The sequence below is a fragment of the Coffea arabica genome, chromosome 4c (assembly GCF_036785885.1).
Source record: "Coffea arabica cultivar ET-39 chromosome 4c, Coffea Arabica ET-39 HiFi, whole genome shotgun sequence".
Classification (NCBI taxonomy): Eukaryota; Viridiplantae; Streptophyta; class Magnoliopsida; order Gentianales; family Rubiaceae; genus Coffea; species Coffea arabica.
In genome coordinates, this window is record NC_092316.1 from 7723312 (window position 1) to 7737618 (window position 14307).

Consider the following 14307-nt stretch of genomic DNA (forward strand, 5'->3'; position numbering starts at 1 on the left):
ATGGAACAACAAAAATGTACGTACTAAATTAATAATTTAACCTATAAAATTTTTGCATGCTTCATACTTTTTAATGACTTTAATTGCACCCTAAACTGGCATTTTAGACCCTTTGTACACTAAAGTTACCAATTGTTAACACTTGACATCTTATAATTTCATTTAAAACACACTAAGTCTGCAGTTATCATAATCTTTAAATCACCCTAATAGCTAAGCTGTTGATAAAAGTTGAAGCAAAAAATGTAAGGGAAAAATTGGGAAGCAGATACGTTTAAGTTCGTATTCTGTTTTTCAATTACGTGTAATGCTATTTATTTTGGATTTGAGGAAACTTTGAAATTTATAAGAATGTGAAATGGGGATTATTTTGAATATTTCAATAAACTGAATTAAGATGCTCAATTTGAAATACTAGAAGGAACTTACTGCTTGAAGTGTTTTTAATTTATGAAATTTTAAAAAAAATAGAAACATTGAATACTAGCTGAAAAAGTAAAAATAATAATAATAATAATAATAAGAACATTGAATGCTGGCTGAAAAGGTAAAAAGAGCTTATAGCTAGAGACACACATAAATGTATGTATCTACAGGACACGGGGCTCGAACAGTCATCAGAAAAATCATTTAGACCGATTTTGTGCAAAATGCATAAGATGTAATTTTGTATGCAAACGGTGTAACTCATTTTCAATAATATGTAATTATAGAACAAAATCCCACACATTGTGTGAAAAACGATGTATAAGATGCAATCTGAATCTTACATTTTTTTTTTGTGCCAAATCTTGGCCATCAACCTTCCAGAATGCAACTGTTCCTGCCCCTCCTCTGTATGTACATATGTCAATACATATATAAAGTATTGAAACTTACATTATTGAACTAGAATTAGTCTTCCTACCACTTGAAGTGTAGAAACATTTTTTTTTCTGTTTAAAGTGTAGAAATATATTTATGGGGTCTAAATGCATGTAATTTGTATGGAAAAGATAGTAGAAATTTTAAAATTGTTATGTTCATATACTGGAATCTACTTGTTTAAACAAATCTAACAATCCTTTAATACGTACAAATTGAGGCGATTATGTGGTAACAACTTTTGGTTTTAGTTGTCATGATTGCACCAAAAATACTCTGCATATAAGCATGAAGTTTCCTACATTGTACTTTTACATGAACATCGTAATATTGACTCTATTCTATTTTTATTTTTTCCTTTTAGATTAATAAAGTCCAATGCTCGAAAAGTAAACAAGTCAAGTCAAGTCAACAAACTTATTCTATTAAATATGAGGAAAACCCGTCAAGAGATAAATAATAAATTTTGACTGAGAGACAGCTAGCCTTGCTCAGCTGCCTCCCAGATTCTATTATTTTGGTTAACGCAATTCGTTGAACTCAAAAGCTCAAACAATTACTGGATTACAAAAATACTCCCTGCCGACAAGAAAGTAAGCAAAAGTTCTTGTAATTTGGATTATTCCACATCTCTCATACTTTAATCTCCTTCTTATCATAATCTAAACCGCCTAAATACATTATTAAAATTCATAATCATGTAGCCCATGCCCTTGTGTCTCTTTCTAAAGTTTTACTATGTTTATTATGTTGAATATGATCGTACGGATGGTAGGCAGATTATAATTAATTAGGAATCATTAATTACTAAAATATAGCAGATTGCTGTTACCCTCTATCGTATGAAGGAAACCATCAAGTCAAGTCACTCCTGTCCTTCCAAAGAATTGTTGATTCACGACAGGGGATGCATTGTCAAAAGGAAACCTGGAATTTTCTTTTTTTGGCAATTATTAAGCTATTTGTCGGTAGAAATGAATGGACACAATGCATGACTGACTCTTAGGTCAATTTTCATGTATGCCTTGTCAACGTTTCAAAATAAAATGTATCAGTGATAGTCTGACAGATATACATGGAAAGAAGAACCAACAAATAAAACGTGGAGAAGGATGGAAATTTGGAGGGGGGAGGGAGAAATTTTATTATTTTATGTCGTTTGTGGCGCCTCCTGTTTTTGACAAGTCGATTTCTTTGTGAATGGTGATTAACGCTAGAACTTAAAAGGCAGTTTCACAGATTAGGATTTTGGGAGCCGCTTCTGCACCCAATATAATGATGACGATGATAATAATGGAGCCACTCGGAGAAGGCAATGGTTCATAGCCAACTTTATGTACACGCATTAGAAACACACTATTGAGTTCAAATTTAAGATCAAAGTTTAAATCAGTTTCGATTAAACGACTAATCTGGTTAATTAATGGCCTAATTACTATTTCATGATCATGAGAATTCTTGAAGTTAAGCTCTCAAAATGCACAAGGTGTTAGGCCTAGGCGTGGTGATACTAAACCGAATAGCTTGACTCGATCTTGCAAACTACTCTGTCAATAGCTCGGTTCGAGCTCATTTTGACAAAGCTCGAACTGCTCGATAGAAGCAGCAAGCCAAGCTCGAGTTTCAATATTTTACACTCAAAGGCTCGATGAGACTAATTGATTTTTTTATAATATATATTTTAATTTTTTTTATCTTTATTATTATGAAATATCAATAATATCTTTTATTTAAAATTATATGCAAAATATTAATTTTTATTATATGAGTTTGATTATGCTTGATTGAGTTCGAATAGGCTCGATTGAACTTGATTTGAGTTGATTAAATTTAATAAAACTCGAGTTCGAGCTCGAACTCAAGTAACATAAATTGAAGTCGAGTTTGAACTCAAGTTCGACTTCTAAAAATTTGACGAACTAAAGCTCGATCTCGAATTTAGTTATTTTACCTTAAGTCGAGCTCGAGTAGTCGACTCGGTTTGAATACACCCTTTGTTAAGCCCTCGAAAGGTATTGGGTCGAGCACTTCATAAGCCTGAATTTTTAACCTGCATTAGATCACTATTGAATTCGTCAATAAAATAGCTGTGATTTTTTTTTTTCATGAGACTTAGTTCATTAGCATGATCCACGATGACTTAATTTATAACAAAAACAACCAATTCTAAAGTTATTAGTATATATTTTGTATTATATGGCATTATTAGATTTTTCGTACCTGTCACACCAATCCCTGAAAGTAGAAAAATGACAAATAGAGAAAACCAGAATGGAAACAAAAAGAATAAGAATTATGCACTGGTTAATTCCATTTGTATCTTCTTGCTCCTATGACGTAAATCTCCATATCATCTTATAAGCACTGGAGTCTACGTTTTTCTTCTTCTTCTTCTTCATTTTCATTCTTTTATGGTGATCATGTAAAGCAAAATAACTTCTTTTGTCAATTGTAACACAGAATTCTACCAGATATCGAGTTGATGAAGCCCCCATCAAAGTTCTTGAAAATGAAGAAGAAATTGGTGTGCCATTTCCAAAGCAATTCCCCCCATTGTTGCAACTTTCGGATCAGTCGTGGCTGATGCATCTGGGATTAGTGATCCTGTAGCTAAATGTGGAAAGCTATGTTGGATACCAGTATGGGGGCTCTAGAGGGCAAATTACATTTCCCCCCCTGTGATGTAGCTAATTTTGACATAACCCCCTATAGTTTTAAAATTTATATATAATCCTCTCATAATTTGGATTAAAGTGTCAAAGTGACAAAAATGATCATCTATAATGAAACCTATAAAAATGTCAAAATTACCTTTATTTAAAAACTAAAATGGCTGAAATGACTAAAATATATAAACATAATATGCATGACACTTTAACCCTATATGATTTTGTATTTTACCATATAACCGCCTTATAATTTAGTATTTTACCATGTAACCCCCTTATAATTTTCAATATATATACATTATCCCCTGTAGTTAATAAATAATTTTTAAAATTATACAGGGTTATTTTTGATATTTTAGTTGACTCCGTTATGGATTATAAATTTCGCCATTTTGACATTTTAATCCATAGTATAAGGGGGGTTATGCATAGATTTTGAAATCATAGAAGAGTTATGTAATAAAATACTAAACCATAGAGGAGTAAAGTGTAATTTACTTGGCTCCATATGGTAGAATGCGAAAGGGTAAATTACACTTTTCCCCCTGTGATTTAGTATTTTTCTACATAACCCTTCTATGGTTTTAAAAACTATACATAACCCTTTCGTAGTTTGGATTAAAGTGTCAAAATGACGGAAATGGTTATTCGTAACGGAACTTTTAAAAATATCGAAATTACCCTTATAAATACATGACACACTAACTCCGTATGATTTTATGTTTTACCATATAACCCCTTTATGGTTTAATACTTTATCATATAACCTCTTTATGATTTTTAAAATATACACATAACCCCCCTTGATTAATAAATAATTTTTAACTTTACAAAGTGTATTTTTGACATTTTAGGTGACTTCGTTACGAATGATTATTTTCATCACTTTGATATTTTAATTCAAATCATGAGGGGGTTATGTACAGCTTTTGAAACCATAGGGGGGTTATATAAAAAAAATACTAAACTACAGAGGGTAAAGTGTAATTTGCCCAATGCGAAATCATAGCCGGTAAATATTAAAATCATGCTATTCACTTGAATCCTTTATTCTACAAAGTGAAACCTTGGAATCAATTATGCCCGTCAAAGTGCGGTTAATCACGCGGAGTTATATGGTCAAAAAGGGATTTGGAAAATGATCCTCTTTTAGACGTTAATTGTGTCTTTTGGAGACTAAAGTGATGCAATGCATGTGTAGCTTTCTCTTGTGTTTACCTGCGTGCCAAAGCTTTTAAATTTCTTTAAACAATACGTAAAAGCAACATAGACTGATAACCAAAAGCGAATCCACAAAAATGTTTACAAAGAAAAAAAGAGAGAAACCTCTTCCGAGAAGTACCAAGCATAGAGACAAAGGGACTCGTAAAAATTTTGCCTTAAAAAATTGAGAAGATATTACAGAAGATATATACCGCTGGGGAAAAAAACAAAAACAAAAATAAAAATCCAGTAGTGCAGAAACAATACAAATGGCTTTATATTTAGCTTGAAAAAAATGTCATCGAGCCTCCAAATCCGAAATTGTTACTGTATTGTTGGAGCAAGGTTCTGCATTCTGAACCAAATTGTCATTGTTCCGGCCGCCGGTAGCAGCAGAAAAAGCCGGTCGATATGGAACACGAAGACTGACTAGTGTTCCATTTAGCATGGAAATAACGTCAGACATGGTTGGTCTGTCGGCTGCATTTTCTTCAACACACAACAGCCCAACTTGAACATATCTTGAAATTTCATGCATGGCAATTGTCTCTCCAAAACTAGGATCTGCAATGTCCGAAACCCTTCCTTCTTTCCATAAATCCCACACCTGATCAAATGTTTAGGAGCAAGAAATGTCAGTGATCACAATCATTCTTCAGAAAATGCATGGAACTAAAAACTGAGAAATTGCATGTAACTGTCTGTAAATGTGTCAAGATATATACTCACATGTCCTACTAAGTTTAAATGATCATCGGTGTCATTGAAAGTTGTGTTCTTCTTTCCGCTTATGATCTCCAACATCATGACTCCGAAGCTGTAAACATCAGACTTCTCAGAGATGATGCCATTCATGGCATATTCAGGAGACATGTAGCCACTGTTTCATTGCCGCACTAACTAAGTTTAATCTCCATACATTCTGATATTATCATAATTACGGAAGATGGAATTTAGCAAGCAGGAAGATTGAATTGGTACTCACTAAGTCCCAACGACTCTCAATGTATTTGCACGTGATTCATCATCTCCAAAAATTCTTGCTGTCCCAAAATCAGAAATCTTGGGATTCAGGTCATTATCCAACAAAACATTGCTTGTTTTGAGATCTCTGTGGATGATTTTTAATCTGGAATACTTGTGGAGGTACAACAGCCCTTGAGCTATCCCTTCAATAATACTGGAACGCCTTCTCCAATCTAGTACTGCCCGTTTTGTAGTATCTGTGAAAAAAAAATGCACGAACACACACAAAATAGTGGGTAAATGATTATCATTAAACAAGCCATAGACAAGAAAATATGATATATATCGTGTCTTTTTTTTTTTATAACTAAGTTTGTAAATAGACAAGAGAAAAGAAAATTGATGAAATTGATTTGAAGTTGGTACAACACTCCAAGCACATGTTGGGCAAAAAAAAAAAAAAGATAGTTAAACTCACCAAAAATAAATGAATCCAAGCTACCATTGGGCAAGTACTCATAAACTAGTATCCGGTCCTCCCCATGAATGCAGTATCCCAAAAGTTTTACAAGGTTTCGATGTTGCAGCTTAGAGATCACTGTCACTTCATTCTTGAATTGCTCAATTCCATGGCCTGACATTATTTTCAATCTTTTCACCGCAATCTCTTGCCCAGTAGACAACTTTCCCTGGACCACAAAACTTGTTATTTAAAGCCAGTTAAAAGTCTTGAGATAATGCAATAGCAAAAAGAAATTAGAATGCTAGGTCCTTAAGAGTCTAGAGATGATAGCCTCGTTACCTTGTACACTGGACCAAATCCTCCTTGACCAAGTTTGTTTTCATCAGAAAAATTATTTGTTGCCATTTCTATGCTGGTAAACTCGACAACAGATGATTCATCATCCCTTTTTTCATGAAGCTGCTGGAACTTCTCTAAACCTGACAGATCAAGCAACAATAGCTCAAGCAACAGTAAACCTGCTCGAACTTCCCTAAAAAACTCATGATTGACAGTCAGTTAACATTAATCTACCTTCATGGCGACGAATTTTGCTTTGTCGATTACAACACAGGTAAAGTAACGTAAGAGCCCCCAAAAATGTTAGTAGAGCACCACCAATAGATAACTTCACTTTCCAGGTCTCTGACTTCTTTTTTCGGCATGGAGCAAGCTCAGGTGATGGGATAGATGGAAGACCTAGCTTGGTTGTAGCCAAACAACATGCACAGGAAAAAATGAAAGATACTGCAGCTTGATATCATAGCTAAAAGAAATTAAAAGTTCCTTAATGTACAAGTTTTCTATGCGCTTTTTTTTCTCTCTTTTTTTTTTTAATTTCAAAAGTGAAAATCATCATCATTCAAGTTCATCAGTTTCGGTGTGTTCCAATTTGTGCTCACCATATCTAGATGAATTCGGATTAATCACTTCAACCAACTAATATTATGAGTTGAACAAGCACTTGAACAAAGACACAAGTTAAAACAGAAACAGTTTGCGTGTACCTTTCTCCAAAACAAAGCTTTCGCGGGCAAAAATTGTTTGTTTATTTGAAGAAATAAGTTGTCCATGTCGTCTGATAGCCATTTTACAGCCCATAGCAACACCGTCCTGATCGTATGCAGTATTAGAATAAGCATAGCACGAACAGTTTCTTCTGCATCTCAACTTACAAAAGCGAAGAGCATTGTCATTATAGGACACTTCATCCCACGCAACCAAGTCACCCATTATTTCCTTAAATCCATCACCGACGCCACAAGGATTCGTACACCCTTTGGACTGATCTTTCGTGCTCCTGTAAGTGATTACATCACAAACTGCCAATGCCTGTGCATTGGTAAAATCCCCACTACGAACTGTAATATTCCCACTTTCGCTAAAAATTAGTAAGGCAAAGGGATCAGTACTACTATTCCATGTGAAATAGGTCTCATTTGGACTGGATACATAGTAAAAATTGAAACCAAAACTATCCGATATATCAAGAAAGCTGAGCTTTTGGCCATCCCATGTCCCACTTCTCCAATAAACCACTCCTTCTTGCATAATAGCAATCTCCTTGGTATTATTCAAATCAACGCCTAATGTAGAAGAAGGTTGGTTATAGCTTGGTGATGAAGTTAGAAATCTTGTACCTGATTGCAAAATCCCAAGTTTCATTCCCTGAAGCCATTTATTACTCGGATAGTCAAAGCTTTGCCAGACAATATTCCCTCCAGGTGCTCTTAAAACCAGGTTCCCGTTGTCAAGTAAAATTGCAGTAGTGTTGCTAATCATAATAGGCTGTTCAGAATTCACAACGATTACAGGACTGTGAGAAGTGTCATATACAACCAGCCTTCCATCTGCATTCATGGTTAAAAATGCAGGCTCTTTGCTGGCTGGAGTCTGGTAGCTGTCGCTGGCCCAGACGTCAATTGATCGAAGCATGGACATGTATTGGATCACCAGGACCCATAACCAGCTAAAGGGATGACTGATGGTGAGCCGAAAACGCTGGTTGGAAGACTCCAATAAGTCTCCATGGTATACAAGTATGGATTCGTTAACTCCAAGTGTATCTTTACCTTGAGAAACACAGAACAGGGAGAAATAAAAAGCAAAAACGCAAGAAAGAGTTGCCAAATATTGCCTGCAAGATCTGCCCATTCTCGGCATCTTCGGTAAACGCTAGAATATGGTTTTCTTGCGCTGTCTTGCTAATGCTGATATAAGGATGAATGTCCTTTTCATTTCTCAAAATAAAAAATTGCCTGATTGGGGAATACTATGAAGTGGGAAAGGCTGACTACAAGGAAACTGACGAAAAGTGGAAAAATTATACTTGGGCTGCCACTGCCCCTTGTGCTTTTGCTAAACTAGTCAAGTAATTGGAATCCTCCACAGTGCAACACGGGAAAGATCCTCAGTGAAGGACTTAAATTACTAAATCCTCAGTATGATAAAATTACAATTAACCCACAATGATAGTAACAATAATACATACATAAAACAACTAATCCAGAAACATTAACCAGCTGATGTCGAACAAATTTTCAAGTCTTATTGGACCTCACAAGACCTTTCGATGGCAAGCTAAGGTTGGAAGAAACTTGAACGTGCAACAAATTTTAAACAAATATTATTAACCTTTAGCTCGAGAAGAACTTTTGAGTTTATAAGACAGTGTCTGAATCGTCTTTAAGAGGCTATAGCTCCGTAATCTACCTGATTAAATTTATTGAACCCATTTTTTAGGCCAAAATTCCTTCATTTTGGTTACTTTTGGACCACTTTTAGTTATTCCTTTGGACTAACGATCCAAAGATTATTGACTTTGACGACAATAGGATGACTATAATAGTATAATTACATTTAAAAAAAAAAAAAGAAGAAAAGAGTGTACTAAGAAATCCATTGATTGAGACTTCGTTTGTCCGATAGCTGCCAAATTCTTACGTTGGAGAAAAACAATTTGTTAAATCGAAACTATAGGACGAAAAAGTGGCTTTTTCTCGGTGGAAAACTGCTTCCATCCATCGTATGTCCCAATCGACCCGATTACCGGGGGGAAAAAAAAGCCGAATAGAGAGAAAATTTGCTGAATCACGAAAAAAGAAAAAAAATTTATTCTGATTCCACAAATATAGAGACCTGTTATTGAGAATATTACATTGATTTCGATTTCTTTTTTTTTCCCCTTTTCTTGTTTACTTTTATGCTTCTTCTTGTTAATTTCTATTTCATTCCAATGTAGTCAAACAAATCAGACGTCATCAAACATTTCTTCTTCCTTTCGTTTTGCAAATGATACCACTATTCTCAAACCAATCAAATGTCATCAAACATCATACACCAATTTGAGTAGTAACTATGGCTATGGCTGTAAATTAAATGAGATCGATCTTAACACACAGTTTCGACTCGATTTCAGTTTAATTTGTAACCAACTCGAGTTCGAATTCAAAAACGAATTAACACTCCACTAATGGAGTGCCAAATCCAATCCCAAATATGCAATCATAGAAAGGAGCCACGGATAATTGGCAGGAGGTTTATCTCCGTTCTTAGCCCTTTCTCATCACTCATGAAAAGTCTCTTAAGAAATCTTGTCTCACTTAGCAAGATGAGGATATTCCTTTGGACTAATGGTTCGCAAAGAGTGTGTAGTGGGATTTGAGCAGAGCCAAAGAAGAACCAACCTCTTTAGGAGATTGGTACCCATGCAGGAGACAAGCCCATCATCCTAAATTTCAACAAATTTTTTCCCCTTAACAAAACTGTCCCTCTTCAGTTTAAAGCTTTTTTTTTTGTGGGAGTATGCCTTTGATTGATAGAATTCTGGGACCTTTCTTCCTAGATTTCCGGGCACCTTTGATTGATAGAATTCTGAGCACCTTTCTTCCTTTCTGATGATGTATTTGGAATTCTGAAGGACACACTATTATTGCCTTCCTGGGAAATATTGAAAAATTAAGTTGCCCCACAGATAAAAGGAATTGTATTTGGAATCAGTACATCAAGTCAGTTCTGTCTTTCCTAAGAATTGTTAGCTAAAAGGCGTCATATGGTCAAAAACAGATAATTAATTGTGTCTTCTAGAGTGTAATACTACCAATTTCTTTCTTTTTCTTTTTTTTTATCCCTTCCTTTCCTATTCGCTTATCTTTCTGCGAAATCTTTTAATATATTTTTTTTTAAATGTAAGAGTAGCCTAAATGACAAAAAATGAATGAAAAGAATACCAGCAACAAAAAAATGTGGAAAATGGGGGGAAAATGTGGAAAAGGAAAGTTGGGAGGGAGAAAATATAAAGAAGAAAGAACCTGAGAAGATGTTACTACATGGAGGGATATTTTTAGAGGGGAAAAGTTTAAAATAAAATTGACTCAAATGAAAGATGAACAAATTTCCATCAACTGTATCCATTTAATAATTATCATTTTCACCCTAAAACTAAATACTGGAGCAATTTCTTTTCCATCTCAGCAGATTAATTGTATTTTTTTTTCTTTTGTGAGTTTATAGCAACAGTAGATAATATTCAATCATCAATAAATGAATGTAGAAACAAAGGACCGGGTATAACATAACACGTTGAAGTTCAAGTGCTGAAATTGCAGCTACGTCATTAATTCTCAATTTTTTTTATCTACAAAAAGGAATTTTTTTTCCTCTTTTTATTGGAACCAAGACTCAAAATATGGCACATGATTTTCAAACTGCTCTGAAAAAGGTAAGAAAAAGAACTGCATGACATTTTATATGAAATACATAACAGCAAAGTTTTAATATATACCACAGCAAAACAGAGAAAAAGGAATAAATTCTTTGCTACTCTATTCTCTTAACTTGATTATTCAATTTTTTATTATCAAGATGTTAGAATGCCAGCGAACAGAAATTTCGCTTTTTCTTTAGACCTTTTGGGTTTATATCATATCGCTGTAAAGAATGGTTTATTCTTTCCACCATAGGACCAAAAAAATAAAAAGAAATGGTTATTAAAACTTTTGTAGCCACTGGAGAAAGCCATTGTTTCGTAAAAATTGCAAAGACTAAAGGTAAATCCAAAAATTTTTACAATATATGATAAAAGTTCTCTAGTTTATACATATAATACATTCAGGGGTGGTTATCTTTCATAGTCTTATAGATGATCAAAAACCGAAAAGAACAAATTCTAATAAAAAAAATGGTCTAGTTTATATATATGGTTAATACATTCAGTCTGTATTAGATTCTCTCATAAGTGTAACCAAATCCCCTCTCTAATGGGACCTTTAATTCCCTAACCAAAGTCCCTGAAAATAGAAAATGACAAATAGAGAGAAACAGAAAGGAAGCAAAAAGAATAGGGATTATGCAGTTGTTGCAGTTCCAACTTGCACCAAGTGACTGTTCAGTGCTAACAAAATTGTACAGATTAAGGGTTATACTAATTTCCATTTGGATCTTCCTGCTCCCACTTTCTGAAACTCCATGTCATCTTAGCTGCCCTGGTGCCCAGTTTTAGGTCTATAAAAACTGGCCTCAAACTTTGTTAGCACTTGTCATTTTTCAACAAAATGCAGAATTTCACAATGTTAAGAATATTTCTCTTGAGTTTTAGCTACCTAGCTATGTTCCTAAATGTTATGGCTTCTGCCTATTTTAGTGAACTCTTCGAGCCCATATGGGCACCTGACCACATTACCACTCAAGGAGACCATGTCAGATTAAACCTTGACAGCGCAACAGGTAGATCATTCTTCACTACTGTCTTCCATTTTTGTGTTTTAGTTTTTTTTTCCATGCTATTTTTTGACATGAAAGAGGGTTTGGTCTCACAGGTTGTGGTTTTATGTCCAAGAACAAATATCTATTTGGGAAAATCAGTGCACAAATCAAACTAGTTCAAGGTGATTCAGCTGGAACAGTCACAGCCTATTATGTAAGTATATTAATTTGGCATTATTTCGTTAACCTAAAAAGCTTCTATATTTAGTATTGCCTGTGTTAGAAAAATTTTCATTTTAATCATGGCTTCAATCTTAAATGGTAATTTTCAGCTATAGATTGTGTAATTAGTCAATGTGCTCTTTATTTAACTGAGAAATGACTAAAGTTATCAATCACTGAGTATTCAGTTGATTTCAAATGCATGCAGTTGACAGCAGACGGGCCTAATCACGACGAGTTAGATTTTGAATTTCTGGGCAATGTTTCAGGAGAACCTTATCTTGTACAAACAAATTTATTCGTGAATGGGACTGGAGACAGAGAGCAAAGGCATAGTCTATGGTTTGATCCCACCACTGACTTCCACAACTATACCTTCTTCTGGAATCACCATTTTATAATGTAATAGTACCACTTTTTTGAGTATTTTTTTCCCTAAATTTTGCACCATACTTTCTTGGATCGATACTTAATTAAGTGGAGAGAAATCTACCAGGCTGAAATACATACACAGAAACACATATGAGTTTATATACTGTTTGCTGATGGAACTAGGTTTATAGTTGGAAAGTGAGGGTTAAAAAGGAAGTAGCACATGGTTAGGACGCTACTTAATTATTATCTTTACTACACAATTTTGTGCTGGTAAAATCTAATTCAAAATATTACATCATTGATAAAAAAAATTTCCTTTTACATGACAGTTTTGCATTCTGCAATTTCTAAATTCCGGTACCCTTTATATAATATGTACACTGGATTAAGAGCCAAGCTAATGCATGGTCTCGGCTAAGATGTTTAACTTTGCAAAATGTGATAAAATATTCACATTCGCCAAACTTTGTCTGAGATACAAGTTTCTTCCTAACAAAACCATGATTTTATTAATTAATGGTAACCATGTAAAGCTAAAAACTTTTTTTTTTCTCAATTGCAATGGCAAATTTTACCAGATTTCAAGTTGATCAAGTCCCAATAAGAGTGTTTGAAAAGAAAGAAGAAATGGGTGTGCAATTTCCAAAAGCTCAAGCAATGGGAATCCATGGATCATTGTGGAACGGAGATGATTGGGCTACAGAAGGAGGAAGAGTGAAGACCAATTGGAGCCATTCTCCCTTTGTTGTAACATTTGGTTCATTTGAGGTTGATGCATGTGCAGTATCATCTGGGATTGATGATGCAGTAGCTAAATGTGGCAAGCCTGGGAAATTTTGGTGGGATAAATCTTCCAATAAAAAGTTGGACAAGAATCAAAGACGCCAACTGAAAATGGTTCAAGACAAGTACTTGGTCTATGATTATTGTAAAGATACAGCTCGATTTACTCAAATGCCAAGAGAATGCCAGAACTAGTTAAACAAGTTACATTCTAAGAAAATTCCGTAAAGGTAAATTAAAACAGCAATTGTAATTGCCAAGTCTGCTAAGAATTGATCAGCAAGCGCCAAGGAAATGAGCTGGTGTCAAATGTTCTGCTTCCTTTCTTTTACAGGCAGGCCTTGGTGAAAGCTGCTGGACTTCTATCTGATTATTTTAAAAAAAAAAAAAAAAAGGGAAAGAAGAGAACCAAAAAGCAAAGAAATAGGCTGAAAATTGACCTAGTTGCTCTTGAATTTATAAATGAATATCATTTTAGAAGTGCTATTAAGTTAAGCTGTCAAATGCATCGGTATGAGGCCATCCAAAGTTGCTCAATGAGGATAAAATATGAGTAGGTTTTTAAGGCCCAAAAATGTGTATCTATATGTATTTACTCTCCTCTTTATTGAGAACTTTTGATGCACTTTTGATCTTATGATCTACAATTCAATGAATACTTTTTCTGAATGAAGACTTTAACTTTACCCTTTTTATGTGTCTTGTAATATAAGAATTCATAATAAAGTGGAATTCTACCTCTTTTTATGAAAACCCCCAAGAAAAGAAGGGGAAAAGTTATTGGATGTATTCATCCCTACAACTGAAATGCCCAAAAGACAAAATGACAAATAGAGAAAACAGAATGAAAAAAATAAATAAAGGGGGATTAGTTGGGTGCAGCTGCAACTCCATGCCATCACTGCTAAATTATTTTTACTAACTAAATGGCTCCATAGTTTCCAATTCGAAAACTCCTTATCATCTTACCAATGGCACCCACTGATTGAAATGTAATGTATCATTTGTGCAATGTGCATT

The 14307-nt window shown here is 34.3% G+C and overlaps 2 protein-coding genes across 2 annotated transcripts; one reads left to right on the forward strand and one right to left on the reverse strand.

Moving 5' to 3' along the window:
* Positions 1 to 5034: 5034 nt before the first annotated feature.
* LOC140004657 (G-type lectin S-receptor-like serine/threonine-protein kinase At4g27290) lies at positions 5035 to 8367 on the reverse strand. The gene is made up of 6 exons (XM_072044784.1): positions 7212 to 8367; positions 6505 to 6644; positions 6181 to 6391; positions 5722 to 5959; positions 5466 to 5616; positions 5035 to 5343 (listed from the first exon to the last, which is right to left on the reverse strand). The coding sequence occupies exons 1-6, from the start codon at positions 8365 to 8367 to the stop codon at positions 5035 to 5037; spliced, it is 2205 nt and encodes a 734-aa protein (XP_071900885.1).
* Positions 8368 to 11771: 3404 nt separating this feature from the next.
* Positions 11772 to 13505, forward strand: LOC113738876 (xyloglucan endotransglucosylase protein 6-like). The gene is made up of 4 exons (XM_027266152.2): positions 11772 to 11928; positions 12021 to 12121; positions 12338 to 12531; positions 13083 to 13505. Exons 1-4 carry the CDS (start codon positions 11772 to 11774, stop codon positions 13480 to 13482), a joined length of 852 nt encoding a protein of 283 aa, XP_027121953.2. The 3' UTR covers positions 13483 to 13505.
* Positions 13506 to 14307: the final 802 nt, after the last annotated feature.